The 25,398-nt window shown below is 43.7% G+C and overlaps 1 protein-coding gene across 1 annotated transcript in view; it reads left to right on the forward strand.

Moving 5' to 3' along the window:
- Positions 1-25,398, forward strand: part of LOC144688419 (rho GTPase-activating protein 39-like) — a 551,921-nt gene that overhangs the window by 442,798 nt on the left and 83,725 nt on the right. The window contains exon 5 of the mRNA XM_078554925.1: positions 18,275-18,712. Within this exon, the coding sequence (XP_078411051.1) occupies positions 18,275-18,712 (438 nt within the window). The remainder of the gene's footprint in view (positions 1-18,274; positions 18,713-25,398) is intronic.

Below are 25,398 nucleotides of genomic sequence, written 5' to 3' on the forward strand. Positions count from 1 at the left end.
TTGGCAAGAGTACAGGGTGGAGTGTTAAAATGGCAAGCGACAGGGAGGTTTGGGTCTTTCTTGCGGACAGACCGCAGGTGTTCCGCAAAACGGTCGCCCAGTTTGCGTTTGGTCTCTCCAATGTAGAGGAGACCGCATTGGGAGCAACGAATGCAGTAGACTAAGTTAGGGGAAATGCAAGTGAAATGCTGCTTCACTTGAAAGGAGTGTTTGGGCCCTTGGACGGTGAGGAGAGAGGAAGTGAAGGGGCAGGTGTTGCATCTTCTGCGTGGGCATGGGGAGGTGCCATAAGTGGGGGTTGGGGAGTAGGGGGTGATGGAGGAGTGGACCAGGGTGTCCCGGAGGGAACGATCCCTACGGAATGCCGTCAAGGGGGGTGAAGGGAAGATGTGTTTGGTGGTGGCATCATGCTGGAGTTGGCGGAAATGGCGGAGGATGATCCTTTGAATGCGGAGGCTGGTGGGGTGATAAGTGAGGACAAGGGGGACCCTATCATGTTTCTGGGAAGGAGGAGAAGGCGTGAGGGAGGATGCGCGGGATATGGGCCGGACACGGTTGAGGGCCCTGTCAACGACCGTGGATGGAAAACCTCGGTTAAGGAAGAAGGAGGACATGTCAGAGGAGCTGTTTTTGAAGGTAGCGTCATCAGAACAGATGCGACGGAGGCGAAGGAACTGAGAGAATGGGATGGAGTCTTTACAGGAAGCGGGGTGTGAGGAGCTGTAGTCGAGGTAGCTGTGGGAGTCGGTAGGCTTGTAATGGATATTGGTGGACAGTCTATCATCAGAAATTGAGACAGAGAGGTCAAGGAAGGGAAGAGAAGTGTCAGAGATGGACCATGTGAAGATGATGGAGGGGTGGAGATTGGAAGCAAAATTAATAAATTTTTCCAGGTCCCGACGAGAGCATGAAGCAGCACCGAAGTAATCATCGATGTACCGGAGAAAGAGTTGTGGGAGGGGGCCGGAGTAGGACTGGAACAAGGAATGTTCCACATACCCCATAAAGAGACAGGCATAGCTGGGGCCCATGCGGGTACCCATAGCCACACCTTTTATTTGGAGGAAGTGAGAGGAGTTAAAGGAGAAATTGTTCAGTGTGAGAACAAGTTCAGCCAGACGGAGGAGAGTAGTGGTGGATGGGGATTGTTGGGGCCTCTGTTCAAGGAAGAAGCTAAGGGCCCTCAGACCATCCTGGTGGGGGATGGAGGTGTAGAGGGATTGGACATCCATGGTGAAGAGGAAGCGGTTGGGGCCAGGGAACTGGAAATTGTTGATGTGACGTAAGGTATCAGAGGAATCACGGATGTAGGTGGGAAGGGACTGGACAAGGGGAGAGAGAAGGGAGTCAAGATAACGAGAAATGAGTTCCGTGGGGCAGGAACAGGCTGACACGATCGGTCTGCCAGGACAGTTCTGTTTGTGGATTTTGGGTAGGAGGTAGAAGCGGGCCGTCCGAGGTTGGGCCACTATCAAGTTGGAAGCTGTGGGAGGAAGATCTCCAGAGGAGATGAGGTCAGTGACAGTCCTGGAAACAATGGCATTCCAGCCCCCGCATTGTCTACCGGTTGTGGAAGGCCTTTGTGTCGTGCCACCGTGTGCTCCCTCTCCAAGGACACCCAGCCGCGAGCATAACCACGGAAGCGGGACAGACAGTCAGGTTGGACGCAGTCTCTCTTTTGAGCGCGCCAATAAAACAACAGACTTAACAATTAACAAATGCCCCAATTAAACTGGCCAATTAGCCAAATAGCTCCTTAAAGGGCACTGTAACAAAAACAGAGTTTTAAATGAAGTATATTAAAATGGCATTTTGGAAGCTGAGGAAGCACTCGAGCCCCTGCAGTGCCCACTGGCCGCACGCGGAAGGCCTCAAACGTGCCACAGACACCGCATGCTCCCTTTCCAGGGTGACCCGACCACGAACATAGCCGCGGAAGAGGAGCAGACAGTCGGGTCGGATGCAGTCTTTCTTCATACTCTTTTGAGCACAACAATAAACAACTGGGCGAATTAACAAATTAACAAATCAAATTTCAGTGATGGCACTAAAAGGGGCACTATAACAAAAGACAAATCTTAAATGAAACTTATTAAATCAAATTAAAATGTGGTTTTGGGGACCAGTGATGCGCTCCAGCCCCCGTGGTGCCCACTGGTCATGGAAGGCTTCAATCGTGCCAGTGGATGCTGCGTGCTCCCTCTCCAAAGACACCTGGCTGCAAATGTAGCTGTGGAAGAGGAACAGACAGCTGGGCTGGGTTCAACCTTTCTTTATAAGTCCTCTTAGTACTTAATTAAATAATTCCCTTTGCCTTTATGTCTTAACAATATAACTAACGTACCATTAACAGTAGATTTTGATCAAGTGAAAGTGGGGAGTGGGGGAGGGACAGTAGGAAAGGTTTGTGATAGGGCAGGAGAGATTAAATGACAAAAGTTTTCATGGTGCAAAAGCCAAAGGCAATGGGGTGCAGTAAAGAAACAAAAGATGTGTCCAGATTAGGTGTAAATGGCTGCATTGCAGCCATCTGAATTCAACATGAAGGAATAAAGAAAGAAACGAGACACAACCAAAGCAGCAAAAACATGAAACAAAACAGAGGCAGAGGTTAAAAGCTAAATTTGTTGAACTCAGTGTTGAGTCTAGAAGACTGTAGAATGCCAAGTTGAAAGACGAGATGCTGTTCCTTGAGCTTGTGTTTAGCTCCATTAGAATGCTATAGCAGGCCAAAGACAGAAAGATCAGAGTGGGAACAAGATGGAGAATTGAAATGACCAGTGATAAGAAGCTCAGGGTCATGCTTATGGACTGAATGGAGGTGTTCCGCAAAGCGATCACCCGGCGATCTACATTTGGTCTCCCCAATGTAAAGGAGACCATATTGAGAGCAGTTAATATAGTATATTAAATTGAAAGAAGTACAAATAAATCACTTATTCAATTAGAAGTAGTGTTTTTACTCTCTGAATGATCTGCATTGTAACTTAGATTGTGTTTACAGCAGGTGTATGTGACAGCAAAAGCCTGAGAACTTCAAATGCAGCTTACAGCTCCGTGATAGCCTGAGAAGTGAATGCACTACCTAATGTCACTAGGTCATACAGATGCTGGAATGTTTCATTTTCCCACTCTGTTGAGTTAGCTGATTTAGCAGTCATCAGGACAGTGCAACGGGCCTGTACTTTTTGTGTCAGTTTGGGCTGTGACAGGGAGATTCAGCTATGGTTTCTATTCCAAACCATCGTCCAGTAACTTGTGCTGATGAAGCCTGTGGATGTTGTTGGATCAAGGTATCGGACACGACTGTCATATCCCTCACTTTTGAAGAACCTGCTGACACTTGATGTCACGGTTTGCTTGGTGAGCATGATCACTTGACAGTTGGCCTTTGAGGAACTCTACTTCAGCCTTCAGAGGTTGGGAGTAAAGGAGGAAAAGAATACTGGGTTGAGGGGGAAGATTGAGCCAAGTCCGACCTTTAAACTCACTGGAAGAGCCAAGAGCTAGCACCCTCCTTTCGGCTGGGTGAACTAGCAAATGGGAGTTATAGTGAGTGTGCTTCAACTTGGATGTCTGTTTGTTAAGCAAATAAACTACAATATGTGAACATCGTTTGGCTGAAGGAAATCCTTTTGCCCTGAAAAGAATTGTCAGTGTTGGCCCCTTCTCCCTTTTGTTCAAAGAGGCTTTCTATTGAAAGGAGCGAACCTTGGAGCCCAGCTCTTAAGACACAGGATTTTACAACTGTCCTATGAAAACAAACTACCATAAAACCCACTGAATAAGCCACACCTTTCCACAAGTTTTAATTGCCTCTGAATGTAGAGAAATGACTTAATAATAATAACAAGATGATGGCAGCCATAAAATAAAGGAGATTCACACCTGGCACGTACAACCTGTACAGTGCATTTTTATTGTGTAAAATCAAGGCCACTAGTTGCATGTTTCAACAGTTAAAACAGATGTAACTCAGAATTTCATTAGCCACCTGGAAGTTTGAATTTTCCTTGAAGTATGAATAAAAGATTGAGACAGCAATATTTTACTATATTTCTGGGATGTGGACAATGCTGGCACAGGGAATTGAGGGATATGGGGATAGGGCAGGAAAGTGGAGTTGATGTAGATCAGCTGTGATCTTGTTGAATGACGGAGCAGGCTCAAGGGGGCTGCATGGCCTATTCTTTACTCTTATTCCTAGCTCTTAAGGCTATATTTGTTGCTGATGCCTCGCATGCCCTGAGAAGGTGGTACTGGTGATGCACTGAATAACTAGCAAAGTGGGTGCAGAGTTACCTGAAGAATGTTATTGAACCCGCAGTGCTTTTTAAGACAAGTTCTGCTGTTTTTTTCTTGGTCAGTTTTTCACTTTGTGCTGGCTTACAAATTAGCAGATTTATTGTATTAAATTTTGTCATTTTGGGATTTGAGCACTGAACCCCTGGGTTGCTAGTCCAGTACCATAACCACAAAACTACTGCCACTGTAAAATCCATATGTAATATCGATGCCCCTGCTGTGCAGTTTCTGATTTCTACTGCTCTGTTATTCACAGTAAGTCAATGAGTGGCCTTGTGTATAATATATATTGAACATGGAATCATCCAGTAATCAACTGTAGTTTTCTTCCTTGTCAGTGTTCTTAATGGCTTGTCGCTGATGCAAAATGTGGCCCTCAGGTAACCTTTAAAAATCACCAAAGAACGCCATTTTCCACCTCCATGACATCGGCCTCTGCTCATCCTGTCTGCTGCTGAAATCCCCATCCATATTTTTGTTACCTCCAGACTCGCTATTGCAGTGCCCTCTGACTTTCATCCACTCGTACACTAGAATTCAGCTCATTCAAGACTTCGTTAACTACATCCTCTCACACACCCTGTCCTTGCTGACTTACATTGGCTTCCAATCCCACAATCACTTCAATTTAAAATCTTTGTGATTAAATCCATTCAAGGCCTTGCCCCTTTCCATTTCAGCCCTGTACATCCACCCCTCTCCCATTTCTCCCCCAACAAAACCCGATGTTCTTCTGACTCTGGCCCTTTTTTGCATCATCCTTCCCATCACCCCAGCCTTAGTGGCTGTGGCATAAGCTGCCTCAACCCTCTACCTCTCTGCTATCTTCTCTTCTTAAGACTATTCTTGAAACCCACCCCTCTTTAATCAAGCTTTTGGTAATTTGTCCCAATGTCTCCAGGTGTTAATGGTAACTCAGTGGTTGGTTGCACTCTTGCCTCTCAGTCAGAAGACTGTGGGTTCCAGACCCGCTCCAAAGACTTTGAGCATATAATATAGACCAACACTTCAGTGCAGTACTGAAGGAACACTGCACCGTCAGTTGAATGAAACATTACACCAAGGCCCCATCTGCTTTCTCAGAGGTGGATGTAAAAGATCCCATGGCACTATTTCAGGAAAGAGCAGGGGAGTTATTCCCCTTGTCATAGTCAACATCTATCCCTCAACCAACCTCACCAAAACAGAATCTCCACTCATTAGCACTTTTCTGTTTGGAGCTTTTAGGCGTAAACTGGCTGCTGCATTTCATGCATTACAACACGGACTGTAAAGAACTTTTGAACTGCTGTACAAATGTAATTTCTTTCATTAATTATGGATGATTGTAATCTGAATTTTGAAGGTAATTGACCTTGTGCAATTAGCCGCAAATGCAAATTAGCTGCATCGAGCGCACATACAAGTTTTCTACCTAGATACAGTGTGGCAGGGCATTATAGAATAAATGCTTGCCGTAGTGCAATATTAGCTCCGCAGATTCCAGTAGCCCCCAGTACCTCATTCATTACCTGTGCGATGATGAGCAAATTTAATATAACAAATTACCAAAAAGAAGGCAGTAGCTGACTCAAACTCTGATATCCCAATCACACTGGCCCCTTCACATTTCAGGTCTCTCGGAGGATGTGCAAACCAAGCAGCGGTGCTCCTTTAACGAGCGCTCACTCACCTCCTATCTGCCTCAATGTATTCAGCAGTTTGCAATACCAATTTCAAATTGGCAAGTGGTTTACCAGTTGAGTCAAACCTCAAAAACCAACAAGATTCCCTGTGAGCAGCACAGACTGTCTGGTCTCATTCCTTAGAACACATACCATTTGTGTAACCTGACAGGATGATTCCAGTTACAGGCAGTTCATTGACCCAGTTTTTTTGGGTGGAGGGAACGTGGTGGTGAAGGAAGTACACGCTCACTCACACTCTCAAAGCAACAGCATGAAAATATGTTAAGTAAAATGGCCTTGGCTGGCTGTCTCTCACTTTTTGCAGGCCTGTTATTCTCTCCTATCGCATAACATTTTCTGTACAAAAGGGGACCAAATGGTGAAGTCCAGGTTGTAGTTTAAGTAGAGTATAAAATGTTGGGTCTATACTCTGAAGGCAACAATTGACAAGACAATGCAGTTTGTAGAGCAGATTTTATTGCATTTGACATCATGGTGCAAGGATTGCGGGGGTGGGGTGTTGGGGGAGACTAAATATTTCAAGTTTATTAATTGTACAGAAATCTAACTTTTTAAAAATAGTTTACATATTGAAGCAAGTTCTAAGAACAAGTCTCAGGCTTCAATCTGAATTGCAGCTTTTTTGGATAATTTGCAATAGAAGGTATTCAACAAAAATTGGGAAAATCATGCCACTGCCTCCTCCCCCAGCCCCTGTCCTTCCCCCTCCACCCTCACCCTCAACAATTCCCCTGACATTAAATTCACATCTGGGTATCTGATCACGAGGTAATTTACGGATGAGAAAACCATTGAACTCATCTCACCCAGGAAGACCCTCCAGTCGCAGCGTCCAATTGCTTCTTAAGTGATTCCATGGTTTTTGCCTCCATGACTATCCTGAGATCTATTCCACGTATTGATAACTGTGTGCGGGGGAAAAAAAACTTCGCTATCAGTTTTATATTTACTTTTCATTTGAGCGAAGGCACGCCCCCTTGTCTGACTCTCAATTTAATTTGAAATAATGGGCCATATCTTACTGGAGTGCATCTCGCAGCTGGCACCTTTGTTACTCCTCCTGCACCCTTCAGCTGGACTATACTTTTGCACTGTAACTTCTTAAGTTGGTAATGGCATGCTGAGGTAAAGGGGTACCTGGAAGCTTAGATGATAGGGCCAGCAGTTTCTCTCCTTGACCAATGAAATTCAAGAATCGAGAATAAAATGGACGAAGGGCAGAGAAAGAAATAGGGCCAATTAGAGTCAAAACAAAAACAAAAATACCTGGAAAAACTCAGCAGGTCTGGCAGCATCGGCAGAGAAGAATAAAGTTGACGTTTCGAGTCCTCATGACCCACCAATTAGAGTCAAGTCAAGAAGGGAGAAATGAAGAGAGGGAAAGAAAGATTGGATTAAAAGCGAGAAAGGAAAAGTAGGAAGTATTTAAATTTGCCTCAACCTCTAATAACAATATACTTGCTGCACATAGGAATGAGACTTGGTTCATTTTTAGAGGTTGATTGACATTGGATTAATAATTATCACATTGTTCAAAGTACTGGTGCTATTAATTGAGCCCCAACTTTGTGGTGAGTTTAATGGGAAAGTAATGTATAAATGCAGCAAGTTCTTAAAAATAAGGGAGAGGCTAAGGGCGAGATGCCAGTTACACAAGGCAATCAGTGGAGCGCTCGAAATCGACTCTCAGGTTTTCAAGATCCACAATGCGTGGCGTGTGTACTTAACCCCTTGAACTTGCTGATCGATTTGCAAATTAATAATGTCATGTGTTATTTTACTAGGAAGACTTGGCACATTATTCTGAATTTACCTTCTTGTTCATAACTCTCATATACCTAATTGAAAAGTTTAAATTTCTCCAATCTAATAACCCATTTTACATCAGCTTGCATTTATTCAGTGCCTTCAATGCAGAAAATCATCCCAGGTTGCTTCAGAGCTATAACCAGAAATAAATGGACTCTGAGCCAACAAAATGAAGTATTTTCTTTGTACATAGTCTCAATTCATCAGTACACAGAGTGAGCATTTCGTAACAGTTGACTTGAAGGACAAATAAAGTGTAGGGGCAGTAACTTTTAAGTAGGTAAATTTTATAACCCAAATGGATGCTCTCAAATTACTTTAACATAAAAAATAGGACCAGGAGTAGACCATATGGCCCCTTAAGTCTGCTGTGCCATTCAGCACAACCATTGCTGTTCTGACCTTGGTCTCAACTCTACTTTCCTCCCTTTTCACTATAACTCTTGGTTTCCCCTGTAGTTCAAAAATCTCTGTGTCAGCCTTGAATCTATTCAATGATGTAGCCTCCACAGCTCTCTGGAATACAGAATTCCAAAGATTCATGACCCTCTGAGAGAAGAAATTCCCTTCATCTCCATCTTAAATGTATGGTCCCTTATTCTGAAACTTTACCCTGTGGCTCTAGATTCCATCACAGTTGGGATCCTTTCATCTGATCAAGTTGCTCTGCGGCATCACTGGGGGTCCCCATGTATATATTGGAGCAGCTGCATTTAGAATTAGGGCTGCCAGTTCAGAACACAAGCTAATGGGAGCTAAGGAAACCACATTATTGGCACAATATGTTCCACTTCCATCTGGGATGCACAGGGAAATTCCTTGTGGTACTGACCCTCTGAGGGGGAAAGAATGTAGTCCAGCCCTGGGGGTGTTGCCCCATATTCCAGCCATGGTACTAATAAAACCCAGCACGGATCTCAGGAAAGAAAATAAGAAAAGTCCAGAGATGGGAAAATATTGAGCTCTGGTTTTCAAACGTATCTTATGTTTTGCAATCCAATGAAAGAACATGTTGAAAATTCTGGAGTGCACATCTTGTCTCTTTCTGCATAAGCCATGATTTTAAATTTTGTTTTTTTCTCTCTGACCTTGTAGCGCTGTACCGTATTGTGTAATGGAACACAGTGTGGTGTTGCATTGTGGAGAGGGCCAATTGTGGGAATGAGAGCAGCAGATCAATAGAATACTGGATTTTGGAAGGAATTTTAAATTCAGGCAGATCGGATATAATTGATTGACCAGTAGAATGTGATGGGCTGTATTTTCTATGGGGAGGCGATGGTGTAGTGGTATTGTTGTTGGACTAGTAATCCAGAGACTCGGGGTAATGCTTGAGGGTTTGAATCCCACCACGGCAAATGGTGGAATTTGAATTGAATAAAAATCTGGAATTAAAAGTCTAATGATGACCATGAAACCATTGTCATTTAAAAAAAAAACCCATCTGGTTCTCTAATTCCCTTTAGGCAAGGAAATCTGCCATCCTACAAGTGACTCCAGACCCACAGTAATCTTAAATGACTCTTAAATGCCCTTTGAAATGGGCATTTAACCGCTACAAAGTCCATAAAAAGGAATGAAACCGGACGGACCTCCCGGTATCAACCTAGGCACCGGAAACGACAATGGCAAACTCAGCCTTGTAGATGCTGCAAAGTGCTCCTTGCTAACATCTTGGGGCTAGTGCCAAGATTGGGAGCTCTGTCTCATAGACTAGTCAAGCAACAGCCTAACATAGTCATCCTCATGGAAGCATATCTTGCAGATAATGTCCCAGACACCACCATCAACATCCCTGGGCATGTCGGAGTGGTATACAGTTGGGACGGAGTTGCTCTGTGAGTCCTCAACACTGACTCCGGACCCCATGAAGTCTCATGGCATCAGGTCAAACATGGGCAAGGAAACCTCCTGCTGATTACCACGTAATGCTCTCCCTCAGCTGATGAATTGGTGCTCTTCCATGTTGAACACCACTTGGAAGAAGCATTGTGCAAGGGTACAAAATGTCACACTCATTTGTGGGGACTTCAATGTCTATAACCAAGAGTGGCTCGGTAGCACCACTATTGACCAAGTTGGCCGAGTCCTAAATGACATAGCTGCTCGACTGGGTCTGCAGCAGGTGGTGAGGGAAAAACATACTTGACATCATCCTCAGTGACCTGCCTGCGCAGATGCAACTGTCTATGACGGTATCGGCAGGAGCGATCTCCGCACAGTCATGTGGAGATGAAGTCCCACCTTCACATTGAGGATACCCTCCATCGTGTTGTGTGGCAATACCACTGCACTAAATGGGATAGATTTCGAACAGATCTAGCAACTTGAGACTGGGCACCCATGAGGCGCTGTGGGCCATCAGCAGCAGTAGAATTGCACTCGAACACAATCTGTAACCTCATGGCCTGGCATATCCCCCACTCTACCATTACGATCAAGCCAGGGGATCAACCCTGGTTCAATGAAGAGTGCAGGAGGGCATGCCAGGAGCAGCACCAGGCTTACCTAAAAATGAGGTGTCAACCTGGTGAAGCTAAAGCACAGGACTACTTGTGTGCCAAACTCTGTAAGCAGCAAGTGATAGACAGAGCTAAGCGATCCCACAACCAACGGGTCAGATCTAAGCTCTGCAGTCCTGCCACATCTGGTCGTGAATGGTGGTGGACAATTAAGCAACTCACTGGAGGAGGAGGCTCCACAAATATCCCATCCTCAATAATGGAGGAGCTCAGCACATCAGTGCAAAAGATAAGGCTGAAGCATTTGCTTCAATCTTCAGCCTGAGTGCCGAGTGGATGATCCATCTCAGCCTCCTCTGGAGGTCCCCAGCATCACAGATGTCTGTCTCCAGCCAATTTGATTCACTCCACGTGATGTCAAGAAATGGCTGAAGGCACTGGATACTGCAAAGGCTATGGGGCCTGACAATATTCCGACAATAGTACTGAAGACTTTTGGTCTAGAACTTGCCATGCCCCTAGCCAAGCTGTTCCAGTACAGCTACAACACTGGCATCTACCCAGCTATGTGGAAAATTGCCCAGGTATGTCCTGTACACAAAAAGCAGGACAAATCCAACCCGGCCAATTACTGCCCCACCGGTCTACTCTCGATCATCAGTAAAGTGATGGAAGGGGTCATCAAAAGTGATATCAAACAGCACTTGCTCAGCAATAACCTATTCACTGACGCCCAGTTTGGGTTCTGCCAGGGCCACTCAGCTCCTTACCTCGTTACAGCCTTGGTTCAAACATGGACAAAAGAGCTGAACTCCTGAGGTGAGGTAAGAGTGACTGCCCTTGACATCAAGGCCGCATTTGACCAAGTGTGGCATCAAGGAGCCCCAGCAAAACTGGAGTCAGTGGGAACTGGGGGGCATGGGGTGGAAACTCTCCACTGGTTGGAGTCACTCCGAGCACAAAGGAAGATGGCTGTAGTTGTTGGAGGTCAATCGTTTCAGCTCCAGGACATCACTGCAGGAGTTCCTCAGGGTAGTGACCTCAGCCCAACCATCTTCAACTGCTTCATCAATAACCTTCCTTCCATCATAAGATCAGAAGTGGGGATGTTCGCTGATGATTGCTCAATGTTCAGCACTATTGACAACAGCTCAGATGCTGAAGCAGTCCATGTCCAAATGCAGCAAGACCTGGACAATATTCAGGCTTGGGAAGACAAGTGGCAAGTAACATTCGTGCCACACAAGTGCCAGGCAATGACCATCTCCAACAAGAGTATCTAACCATCGCACCTTAACATTCAATGGCATTACCATCACTGAATCCCCCACTATCAACATCATGGGGGTTACCATTGACCAGAAACTGAACTAGACTAGCCACATAAATACTGTGGCTTCAAGAGCGAGTCAGAGGCTAGGAATCGTGCGACGAGTACCTCACCTCCTGACTCCCCAAAGCCTGTCCACCATCTACAAGGCACAAGTCTGGAGTGTGATGGAATACTCCTCACTTGCCTGGATGAGTGCAGCTCCCACAACACTCAAGAAGCTTGATACCATCCAGGACAAAGTAGCCTGCTTGATTGGCAGCGCATCCACAAACATTCACTTCTTCCACCACCGACACACAGCAGCAGCAGTGTGTACCATCTACAAGATGCATTGCAGGAATTCACCAAGCCTCCTTAGCAACTTCCAAACCCATGAGCACTACCATCTAGAAGGACAAGGACAGCAGATAGATGAGAACACCACCACCTGGAAGTTCCCCTCCGAGTCGCTCACCATCCTGACTTTGGAAACATATCACTATTCCTTCACTGTCGCTGGATCAAAATCCTGGAACTCCTTCCTAACAGCACTGTGGGTGTACCTACACCACGGACTGCAGCAGTTCAAGAAGGCAGCTCACCACCACCTTCTCAAGGGCAACTAGGCTTGGGCAATAAATGCTAGCCCAGCCAACGAAGCCCACATCCTGTGAATGAATTTTTAAAAATCTCTACGCTTCTTTAAAAATGTCTTTTTTCCCCCCATTTCCCCTTGAGTATTCTTGAATGAAAAGCCACAGTAGAATACACTACTAGCGTATGCCTGTGTTTGAGAAATGCTGAGGAGGATTGCATCGAGGTTACATTTGTGACTTGAATCTCTGGTTTGAGACATGCCCAGACTTGTTGCTATTCGATGCTATTTATTTATCTCCTGTACAGGACATACCTTTTGCAACCTTCTGCATTGAGGCCAGCTACTCGGAATGAAATATGGCCATGTAGTAATGACAGCTGTTACAATTCATAAAGCAATCCCAAACACACTTGATTTTGATGCCCAAACTGCATTTGAAATGTAGCAATTTTTAAAAATGGGTGACATGAAGGTTGTAAGTTTGATATAGGATATAGAGTTACAGTCGGACACTGAATTTATAATGTTCTTTGGTTTAGACAGTAAATAAGTGTCTTCATGAATGCTCTTCCCTCACTGGGACTATTCATTTCACTAGCAGCAGTTTTCTGTTGTCTGGTTTTTAGTCGACAAAATAATGGGGACACATTTTTACTTGGCCTTGCATGGCATATCATCAACATAACTAGGGTTGCAATGTGTTGTGGAGGTTGCTGTAAAATTTGTATTTGTGTGTGAATGTGATTTGTGTATAGAATTCTATCACCAGATTTGGTACGTGTTTGTACTGCAGTTTTTTTGGGGTTTTTTTTTTAAAGAAGCCTTCCCCCATTGTTGGAAGCAAAGCTGCCTGTTAATTTTTTTCCAGTATGTCAAAATTGAATTACTGTCCTTCATTTCCTTACCTCCCGAGACATGCTTCACATTATTAATCGTAAGCTGAATTGAATACGGGCTGTACTGTGGATGGAAAATGCTTTGCGGGTTTTTTTTTATTCCTAGTTTTTAGATCAATCTTCCCTAACTGTGGAACCGGTTTATATAAGTACTCAACAGAACAGTGATGTTTGATGAATACTGAGTCAGATCTGAGGTGTTTCAATTACCCTCTGAGCACAGGATGTGACGGAGAATGTCTCTACTACTCCAGTTTCAACAGGCCAAACATGGTGCAACATTCTTGGTGAAAAATAACTGATGTCTTCATGAAGTCTAGTTTAAGGGATTAGGAAAATCCAAATGCCAGCATTAACATGTCTTAACATCTCGATTTTGGCATTACACAGTGTATTTCTTAAAAGTATAATGTTTGAGCCAATTAAACAAAAGTCGTAATTTTCTGCATGTATGATTTATATAATCGCAGTTTATTATTAAAGTGCATTTTAGTAACACTGATGCTGTGTGTCTGTAGGAAGTACCTGAACAAAGCTATCTTAAATGTCTAAGAATGTTAAACCCACGTCCTGCAACTCCCAGTTGATTTTCATTGTTGTCACATGTTTTGTTAAGCACTGCAGCCGCAAAACAGGGGGAATTTATCAACATTCTCCTTCTTGTTTCCATTTTTGACACTTTTGTGTCTCTCAGATCCGAAATGGCCTCTGTTCTCCTGCATAACAAGCACTCCTGAACCTTAGGCTATAAGGTTCAGCCACTGAGTGAATGACTAACAGCTGTCCATTGCCTGACCTGTCTGTAGTAACAGAAGACAAAACTCCATAGAGTCATTATGGTACAGAAAGAGGCCATTTGGCCCATCGAGTCCATGGTTACACTAAAGATCATTCTGGAGGGATTTCTTGGGTAAATCGTAAGAGTGTAAAAATCACAATATTGCTATAATGGGTGATAGTGGTTTGATAGTGGGCAGATAAGGCCAGAAGAAGGCACGAGCACTTGCTGATGCTGTTAATAATTGCTTCCTTATTCATCTGTTAGTGAAACTATTTTAGAGAGGATATTATATGAATTTTAGAACTTAGTAGTAATCCTCCAAAAATATCCAGCGTCCTTTTGAGTGACAGTTTGGAAAACAGTGGTCATTGTAACTTAGATTCAAGTTTGAGAGAATTAATGCTTATGATAATTTAACATCAGGAACTGATGCCTGGAGAGCTAGATTTGTATGTATGTAACAGGATTTGCAGAAAGTTGAAAGGCAGGTATAGCTAATCTGTGCTGATCAACAAAGGGGCCTTGTACATGTCCAGCATAAAAACAAAGGTTCATGGTGAAGTGACGTCAGAATGACTAATTAGGTAGGTTTGTAGGGAAATCAAGCATCTATTATTTTATTATGTATAAAAGGTACAGTTGTCAGGCGAATGGAACTAAATATTAAATGCTAACAACAACTATGACCATTGCTGAAAAATAGTTGGGGAAATGGATAATGGACACAACACAGTAGTAATGCAAAGGAATGTTTCAATTATGAAGCCAGAAAACAATTGAAATACTGAATTGGTTTTCTGAGAGAGAATTTGAGGGAGGTTAGATGCGATGGTAGCAAAATCTGATGAGCTAAATAGATAATTTACATTGCTTTTCATGGCTGAAGGTGGTACTAGAATCCTGATAGTCCCGGATAGGTGTGCAGCTAAAATTATTTCAACATACAATTATTACTGCAGAAGTGTTTAAAGCTGATGGGGTAGCTGGTTCCATTTGCCCTTCTGTGCTACAGCAAAAAAATATGTTGTACATATTTGCTCACCTGCTCCGCAGATTGGGATTTGTTATGGTTGTTGTGGATTGGATGGAGACTCGTGGTCCTAATATTTAAGGAGGGAAGAAATCAGACTCCAGAACTGATGGGCTTCTTGAGTTTGAGTTTGCTATTGATTGTAAGCAAGCTGTTGGGAAGTTTTATACAGGATGTGATTTATGAAGTTTGGCAGTTGCTGGGGATTCCCAATATTGTTTTAGGAAATGTCGGCCATGTTTCACTAACCTGATTGAAGATCTGACCATTATGGTGGATATTGCATATGTGGATTTCTGGAAAGGGTTTGATAAGCCACATAGGAGGTTAATAGATAAAATGACATGCATATGGAATTATTGGACGTAACTGTCATGTTGGATAGGCAATTGGTTGGGATCTAGGAGGCAGGGCATTGAAGCTTGGATGAGCTGGAATTTCACAAAGCTCCATGCTCTTCATTGTATTCACGACCTGGATGGAATATAAATGGTACAATTTTAAAACTCATCACATGAAGATCAGGTTCCTTCAGTAATGTGAAATGGCTATGGAAAAAGTGGGGGGCGGGGGGGGAACAAGTTTGATTGTATTGCTAGTAGCATCAAGCGCAAAATTTGTTACAGCACACTACTATATTGAGATTATATATGGCTTTAGCATTGCATTTGGAGTAGTGCATCCAGTATCTATTTTTTCTTTCCTTTTACAGGTGATTGTATGGTTAGTGGCTGAGTCGGTGGTCTCCGTGGCTACACTGTGGGTTTGATAACCTGTTGCCAATCTCTTTCAGTATTTCGAGACCGCTCCTCTACCTCCTAGTCTTCTTTTCCCCACATTTTCCATCCTCACCTTGGCTTTAAATAGGATGAACTCATGAATTCCTTTGTGTCCAAAATCAAGCCCATTTCTTAGCCACTGCTGCCTCTGCCTTTGATGGTCTTCCAAAATTAAGCTTTCCCTCTGTCTGCCAAACCCCATTTATATCTTTCTCTGTTTTTTCTCCTCCATTTCCATCTCAATGTAGCTATGAAACCCATCACCACCTCCCTTGATCCTCTCCTGACCTTCCACCCTCACTTTCTTAGCCTCATGATTCCTCACATCATCAGTTTGTCTTTTTCCAAGATGCATGTCTCAATTCCATTCAAGATTTTATCATGCCTCCTCAAGAAACCCACCCTTAAATTTCTTGCGTTTGACTATTGTCCCATCCTCAACTTTCCATTTCTTTGTTCACACCAATCACCCCTTTGGTTCTTAATTCAAGTTTTTTGTTTTGATTCTGTTCTGCCCACAACACTGAGACTGCATGAATCAATCAGAAAGAACATCATATATGATCATGATTATCTGCTTTAACTCCTTGTGCTTCCCAATCTTTATTCCAACCTTAGCCTTATTGATTACTTCAGCTTTCTTCAAATTTCGTGTCTCGGGGGAGGGAAAGGGTGAGGAAAAGCCTCCGTTTATATAGCAACTTCTGTGACCACCGAACCCCTCAAGGCACTTTACAGTCAGTGAACTACTTTTGAATTGTAGCCATTGTTGTAATATAGAAAACGCAGCAGCTAATTTGGACATTGCAAAATCCCATTATTATAATGACCGGATAATCATTTTTTTGTGATGTTGATTAAGGGATGAATATTGGCCAGGATACTGGGGATAATTCCCCTGTTCTTCCTCTGCCATGGCATCTTTTACATCTATCTGAGAGGGCAGCTGGGCCCTCGGTTAATGTCTCAAGCGAAAGACGGTAGCTCTGACTGTGTAGCATTCCCTCGGTATTGCATTAGCAGTGTTGACCTTGAATTTTGTGATCAGGCCCTGGAGTAGGACTTGAACCAAGACGCAGGGGTGAGAATGCTGCCAACTGAGCCATAGCTGACAAAGGTCCACCTCTCAATACAGGCTTCTCTTCACTATAAAGTCACCTCAGGTATACACTGGAGTTACCTTGGTTACTTAGAAACAACTATACTCCTGCCACCACTCCCCTCCCAGGTTGGAACTGAGGCACTTCTTACTGGAAAGAATGTTTGAGGTACAAATGTGATGTCAGATTTTTTCATGGGGTATGAGCGTCCCTGGCAAGGTCTGTATGTATTGCCTATCCCTAATTGTGCTTGAGGCAGTGGTTGTGAGCTGCCATCTTGAATCACTATAGTCCATGTGCTGTAGGTACACCCATAGTGCTGTTAAGAAGGGAGTTCCAGGATTTTGACCTGGCAACATTAAAGGAAAGGCAATATCATTCCAGGTCAGGATGGTGTGTGGCTTTGAGGGGAAATTACAGGTGGTGGTGTTCCTATGAGTCTGCTACCCTTGTTCTCCTAGATGACAGAGGCCACAGGTTTGGAAGGAGGCTTGGTGAGTTGCCGCAGTGTATCTTGTATATGGTGTACACTGCTGTCATTATGCGTTGGAGATGGAGGGAGTGAATGTTTTGGGTGGTGGATGGGGTGTCGATCAAATGGGTTATTTTTGTCCTATATAACTTTGAAGAAGCAGCACAAATATCCACCACTGCCATCATGATAAATTATTTTGAAAAGCTCAGTTGTTGATCTGACTCTACTGTGTCTTTCTGTGACAAGTAGCAAAGACCCTTAATTTATTTTGTGCCATTATAGAAGATTTGATAGATAGTGTTTACTCTCTTTCCTGTAATTTTCACTTCAACTTATTTACCACAAGGTGCCATTTGGAGACTATAAATAAACAGCCCCCTTAACATGTTGGCACATTTGGGACATCGTACTGACTGAATGGTGTGATGCTGAAGCCCATACAAATGGGAAGGGTTATAGGTTAAATCTATAATCAAATGGGTCTGCTCTGAATCAACTGAAGTAAAGGATGGACAAGCTACAAGTGACCTGATTGCCATACATTGATCCCTATTGAAGCTGCAAGTGTGTGTGATTTGTGTGAGGAGAGGGTCAGATGCATAATGATGGGTGCAGAAGTTGAATGATTTGTAAATACCAACTATTAAGGCTGATTTGGGAGAGGCACCAAAGGATTCTGATCATTTACCACACTTCCCAAAAAAAAATTGCCAGGAAGAAATTGATTGCAATGCTTCTTTTGTGCAACCTACACTCTTATCGTAAATGGAGTTTTAATTACACACTATGCAGTGGAGTTGAGGCTATGCTGCATTCCAGTTAAGAAGGGACTGGTTAAGAAGCAGCGAGCTAAGTGCAAGAGGGAGAAAGGAATAGAAAGTTATGTTGGATGGCATAGGGTGGGTGGGGGCTCCTGCAGAGCATAAACGCTGGCATAGACCAGTTGGGCTGAATGTCCTGTTTCTGTGCTTTAAATCCTATGTAAGTTATTTAAAGTTGAGTAAAAGGTATTTATTGTTTCACTTTTTTTTCTCTTCAGCACGGATTGGGTGGAGATTATTGAGCCTCGAACACGAGAACGCATGTATGTTAACCTGGTGACGGGTGAGTGTGGTTGGGATCCACCACAGCGTGTGCGTGTCAGGCAGTCAAGCGAGAACCAGTGGTGGGAGCTATTTGACCAGAACAACAACCGGTTCTATTACTACAATGCCCTTTCTAAACAAACGGTCTGGCACCGACCACAGAACTGTGACGTTGTCCCCTTGGCCCGGCTTCAGGCAATGAAGCGGAATTCTCAATCAGAAAGCCGGGGGCAGCAACCTGGGGACAGCACTCATACCCGAAATCATTCCATTGGTGAGGGCCGTGCTTTCTCAGCCCAGCTGCCGGGAATCCAGGATACGGAGAAAGGGAATGAGGCTGTTGGGGCTGCACAAGATCTGCAGAATTCAACAAGTAGGAAGGAATGTGGAAGGTAAAATCTGATTTTGTTTTCTTTCCTCACTGAACCCTGCTCCTGGAGAATCAACTCAACTACAACAGCTTTCATTTATATAGCATCTTTAACATAGTAAAACATCCCAAGGTGTTTTATGGAAATGTTATCAAACAATATTTGACATTGAGCCAAATAAGGATATTTTATGACAGAAAAGAGATATGTTTTGAGGAACGTCAAAAGGAGGAGAGAGAGGCAGATTGATTTAGTTAGGGATATTTCGGAGCTTAGGGCCTAGGCAGCTGAAGGTTGTCTTGTGCATCCCTTCAGGAAGGGATACACAAGGGACCAGAATTGGGGGAGCACAGAGATCCCGTCTGAAGACGGTTGCAGAGATAGAGAGAGGTGACACCATGGAGTGATTTGCCAACAGGGACAGAAATTCTAAAACTAAGGCCTCGCTGGACCAGGACCCAATGTATATTAGTGAGCATAGAGGTGATGGGTGAATGGATTCAGTGTAAGTGAGGAAATGGGCAGCAGCAGTTTTGTTGAGCTGAAATTTATGTCAGGTGGAAGATCAGTTTTCAGGAGACCGTGCCCCTTCATCTTGGCCAAAGCATTCACGCCATCATTGTAGGTCGCTAGGGATGTGAAGAATCAGGTGGAGAAGTTTGGCAGTTTCAGCCTTGAACCAGGTTGTCTGAGAGCTCACATTATAGCGGAACATAAAATAATAAATGCATGCAAAAATTAAACCCAGAACACCACTTCTAAACACTTGGATTGGGTGTTTGGGTCAGTTCAGTGAGACAAAATCCCTGGAACCGTTCAGTCAACATTTGAATGTTGTGATGTGAATGAAGCCTGTGGGCTATTTCTGAGGTAAGAATGGCCTTCTTTGTCTTGTGAATATGTTAAAAGTGTGGTTTTTTTGAACATTCTCTGAAGCACTACAGGCTGTTCAATTGCCTGTTTACGTTTAAATGCACTTTTTTTTGTACTATTCTGCATTATGTTCTCCTGTTCATGAATCTAGTCAAGATAAACCCCATGAATGGACTTAGTTAACAGACGCATGATGTTACTTTTAGTAAATGTAGTTCAAAGCTGAATTGAAATATGAGCTTGATCCGCCTCCCATTTAGTCCAATATTGATGTCCTAACATTTATACACAGGTGAAATTCTGCTGTTTATCTTCCTGTAGTTAATGACCCAGAAACAAAATCACAGCCTAACAAATCGCATATTTAAAGGCTTCACAATAATACTTCATAGTATTTAGGAGAAATGTTTTGGATATTCGATTACATATTCCACTATCCACTACTGATGGCACAGTAGCAGCAGTGTATACCATCTACAAGATGTACGACGGCAACTCAGCAAGGCTCCTTCAACAACACCTTCCAAACCCGTGACCTCTACCGCTTGGAAAGACCAGGGCAGCAGCAGCAGGGGAACACCAATACCTGCAAGTTCCCCATCAAGCAACACATCATTCTGACTTGGAACTATATCACTGTTTCTTCATTGGATCAAAAATTCCCTTCCTAACAGCACTGTGGGTGTATCTATATTGTGGAACTACAGTGGTTCAAGAAGGCAGCTCACAGCTTTCTGCTTGAGGGCAATTAGGGTTGGGTAATAAATGCTGGTCTAGCCAACAGCGCCCGCATCCTGCAAAAGAATTATAAAGTATTATCATTATTGTATACCATTCAGCAAAACATCGAGCAACAGCATTGTCCAACAGTTTATTTCCCCCTGCTCTATTTATTAAGCTCACTTATCCCTGCTCCATTTTCCTCTACAAAGAGCTTTGACCCAAATCAAGTTGGTGATCAACACCGAACCATCCTCACCCAGACCTCTGCTAATATTGCTCATGGGCAAGTCCTTCTCATCAAGGCTTAACCTGTGAACTCGATCACTGTCCTCTGTCACTGCTTGGACCGTATATCCGTAATGAGAAATATTTGTCACTGGAAGTTTTTTTATCCTTTCATGGGTTGTGAGCATCGCTGGCAAGGCCAGTATTTGTTGTCCACCCTTAGTTGCCCTTGAAAAGGTAGCAGTGAGCTGCCTTCTCAAACCACTGTAGATCCACAGTGTAGGTACACCGTGCTGTTAGGAACAGAGGTTTTGACCCAACGAAAGCGAATGAATGGCGATATGATTCCAAGTCAGGAAGATGTGTGACTTAGAGGGAAAGTTGCAAATGGTGGTGGTTCCTTGTGTCTGCTGTCCTTGTCCGCGTGGTAGAGGTCGCAGTTTTGGAAGGTGCTGTCAAAAGAGCCTTGGCGAGTTGCTGCAGTGCATCTTGTAGATGGTAGGCACTGCTGTCACTGTGGAAGCAGTAATGTTGAAAGTGGTGGATGGGGTGCCGATCAAATGGGCTGCTTTGTTCTGGATGGTGTCAAGCTTCTTGTGTTGCTGGAGCTGCACTAATCCAGGCAAATGGGGGTGAGTTACTTGCCACAGAATTCCCAACCTCTGACATGCTCTTGTTGCCACAGTATTTGTATGGCTGGCCCAGTTAAGTTTTTCCTGCCAATTGTTACCCCAGGAACTTGGTCAGTTGCTGCCTTGATGTCGAGAGCAGTCACTCCAACTCACTCCAACTCTTTTGTCTATGTTGGACCAAGTCTGCATTGAAGTCTGGATGTGAGTGGCCCTGGTGGAACCCAAACTGAGCATCAGTGAGCAGGTTATTGCAGCCTAAATGCCACTTGATAGCACTATCGGCAACATCTTCCATCACTGCGGTGCGGTGACTTTCTTCTCTTCCACTCTGGCTCATTCTCCCATTTTTTTCTGCCTTGCTCACCTTTGTTCTCCTTTGAGCTATTTTTGGATGTGGATGTCACTGGCTCAACCACATTTATTGGCCACCCCAGTTGCCCTGAGTAGGTGTGGTTGGGCCTTCCTCTTGAACCGCTGCCACCTGTATGGTGCCGTTGGTTCTATAATGGTGTCATGTGTGTTTGTTTTCTCTCCCTCTCCCTTTTTTTCTCTTTCCTCACCCCCAAATCCTCTAGCTGCAGTATCCACCTATATATGGAAAATTGTATTCAGAACTTTATCCTGCTGTTCATCAGTGAGTGTAATACAAAACCTTCTCATCATTACAAATATTTTATTTGGAACTAAATTAGTTGCAGTGTTGTATTGTGTGTTAATAGCATGTGTGGCTAATGAGGACTGTACATGGGAAACATTTCCTCCTTAGTCTGGTTAAAAGCTTGGGATATGACTGAGTGGGGAAGCTTGGTGATATAATTGGGCTAATTGAAAAATGAAAACTAACAGCTGTGTCAGCGTGGATAAATTGACCATGTGGCTTGTTACTGAGCTATACAACTTAGCAAGGTCACATGTTTGCACTCATGTCTGTGTGGATAATTAATCTTAACTGAAGTAGCAATTGGAGCGTAACAATTTGCCTCAACAACCTTGGGATAGGGATGGGAATCATCAGTCCTGATTCCAATCCAATTCCTGTGTGAATCTATCCCTTACGAAAGTGTGGATGTCTGGATATCAGATGAGGAGAGGATTGTATTTACTTGTGATGCCTCTCCATTTCCTACTTGGGCCCAAGAATGGCCGTTTGGATCAAGTGCTGGACAGCAGCAGCATCTCTGGAACCAGTAACAACAACAACTTGTATTTATGAAGCACCTTTAACATAATAAAATGTCCCACCAGGTACAGAAAAGAAGGACACATCAGAAATTGAGAACAATGTTTTAAGCATTGAAGCTTAATGATGGGTGAGCAACTTTGAGAAGGTCATCCTTGTATGGCTAGGTGTCAATTTTTCTTTGATAATACCCTGTGAAGCACCTTGGGACACTTTACTATTCTTCTAGTCCAAGAAATTCACCTTGTACCTGCAGTTTGCATCACAAGAGGTGCACAACATCCTGCATCTACAGAGAGATATAGAGGTGTCAGCTGTGGCTCAGTTCATAGCACCCTCGCATTTGAATCAGAAGGTTGTGGGTTCATGTCCCACTCCCGGAAACCAAGAACTGTGAATGTACTCGAAAGAGTTACATGCGATCTGTTGATAACTCGAAAGAGTTACAGAGAGATATAGGCAGGTTAAGTGAGTGGGCAAAAACTTGGCAGATGGAATATAATGTGGGAAAATGTGAGATTATGCACTTTGGCAGGAAGAATGGAGGAACTGGATATTATTTAAATGGAGAAGGACTGCAGAAAGCTGCAGCACAGAGAGATTTGGGGATCCTCATGCATGAATCGCAAAAAGCTAGCATACAAGTTCAGCAGGTAATAGGGAAGGCAAATGGAATGTTGGCCTTTATTTCAAAGTGAATGGACTATAAAAATAAGGAAGTCTTGCTAAAACTGTACAAGGCACTAGTTGACCACACCTAGAATGCTGTGAACAGTTTTGGTCCCCTTATCTAAGGAAAGATACACTGGCATTGGAGGCAGTCCAAAGAAGGTTCACTCGGTTGATTCTGGGTATTGGGGGGGGAGGATTTTCTTATGCGGAGAAGTTGAATAGGGTGGGCCTGTACTCATTGGAGTTTAGAAAAATGAGAGGCGACCTTATTGAAACATATAAGATTCTTAGGGAGCTTGACAGGGTTGATGCTGAGAGAGTCTAGGACCAGAGGGCATAATCTCAAAATAAGGGGTCGCCCATTTAAGACAGAGATGAGGAGGAATTTCTTCTCTGAGGGTAGTGAATCTATGGAATTCTTCACCGTAGAGGCTGGGTCATTAGGTATATTCAAGGCTGAGATAGACAGATTTTTAATCAGTAAGGGAATCAAGGGTTATGGGGAAAAGGCAAGAAAGTGGAGTTGAGGATTATCGGATCATTATCTCATTTAATGGCAGAACAGACTTGATGGGCCAAATGGCCTACTTCTGCTCCTACGTGTTATGGTCTTATGGTTTCTGCTTCAGTGACGGTCAGATTTCAGCAGCTAAATTTATGCAATTCTGATCTAACTTAAAAACGGGGAGTTTCTTCTTCCTCCCTGTTCCTATGGTTGAAAGAAATGGCAAAAAAAAATTGCTCTTCTTTGGAAACTGGGAGCAGTTGATCTGTGATGGGAAAGTCATGTCAATCTAACGAGCTGATGTCAGATAAGTAAGCTCATTGACAGCTGCCACAATTCATTTCCACTTGGACAAGAGGCCTTGTCAAGGACTTCCTTAGAATTTCCAGGATAGCTGAACTAATGTGACTGAGGACTGAACTCCCTCTGCACACTTGAGGATTGGAAGAAATTGCACTGATTATGACAGATGGAAAGAGAGTTTGCCAATAACCACTTCATAACTGTTTGTGTGACAAATAAGGTTTCTTTAAATATAAATAATGTTTGTTATGGTTTACAGTGGAGACCACACTGGAGAACAAAAACCAGAATTGTTCTGCTCCAGAATGCAGCGCCATAATTGATTTGTAAACCATAGTGGCTGATTGAGTGTAATAGCTGTTTAATCTTCAAAATGTTTCATGTGAACATTATCTGTGGTATTTTTTGCCTTCTCCTTCTCCCCTGCCCCTTGTGCTGCCCCAAGGGAATTGTCACCAAGTATTGGGTGCTCTATCCACAGAACTTGAGATTTTTTGTGTACCATTATTGATGAGAGAACTCCTCCTGAACCCCTGAAGATGAAATTGATTTCTTTCAGCATTTCCATCAGGCAACTGGTGTGAGTGCAGGACATTGGGGGCTGGATTTTGTGGAGCCCATTGGAATTGGCAAGATGGCGGGTGGGCTGGGAGGATTCTGTGAGAGGCCACACATCCAAACCCTGGTGGAGGGAAACAGTTCCTGATTATGGCAGTGGCAGGAGGATAAGCACGTGGAAAACTTGCCAGTTACCTCATAAATATTCAAAATCAGCTACTTGCATGCAATTTAAATGTCATTCGCCAGGATTTATTGCAGCCTTCTCGATGAAATGAAACTGACATGAACTACCCATTGAACACTGGCAATTTAAATATGGCTTACCTAACCCACTGAGAGCTCTTTTGACTTGCAGGAGACTGACTCATAGGCAGTTGCATTGTCTTTGGAGATTTGTTTTCTCTCTATTCAAACTTGATAATCTGACGGTGATGGGCAGAGTCCGACCTAGGAAGCGTCTAAGCTGAAAGTGTTGGTTCCAAAAGTTAAAGGGGCAGTGTGTAGCCTAGGAACAAAGGGGCCACTCATTAAAGTGGCATTACATATCTGAGTCACTAAGGGGAGACTGCCTTTAAAGAAAGAAAGAGGCTGTTGCACAGTGGGAGCCATTCACTCTAGTCCTTGATCCTCAAGTGCTAGAGGGGATCAGCACTGCACAGGAACACCATGCTGCACAACAAGTGCAGGCAGCCCAGCAGCAGCAACAGAAGGGAGCACAACGACAGGAAAGGCAAAGGCAAACACAGGCCCCTAGTGCCTCTGAGGGTTTACAGAACCTGGATGACATACGTATAAATGTCAGAGACAATACATGAAGAGACTAAGCCTCTTCAGGGAGTCCATCACTGAACTATATGCTCTAATCCAGGAGGACCCATGTCCATGGGGATATGGTGGGCAATCTATGCCAGTGGCATTGAAAGCTACTGTAGCTCTTAAACTCTATGTGGCCGTTTCCTTCCAGGGGTCTACAGGTGACACCTGTGGCATCTCCCAAGCAGCAACTCACAGCTGCATCAGGGAGGCGACAAAT

This window comes from Cetorhinus maximus, chromosome 13 (assembly GCF_964194155.1).
Source record: "Cetorhinus maximus chromosome 13, sCetMax3.hap1.1, whole genome shotgun sequence".
Lineage (NCBI taxonomy): Eukaryota > Metazoa > Chordata > Chondrichthyes > Lamniformes > Cetorhinidae > Cetorhinus > Cetorhinus maximus.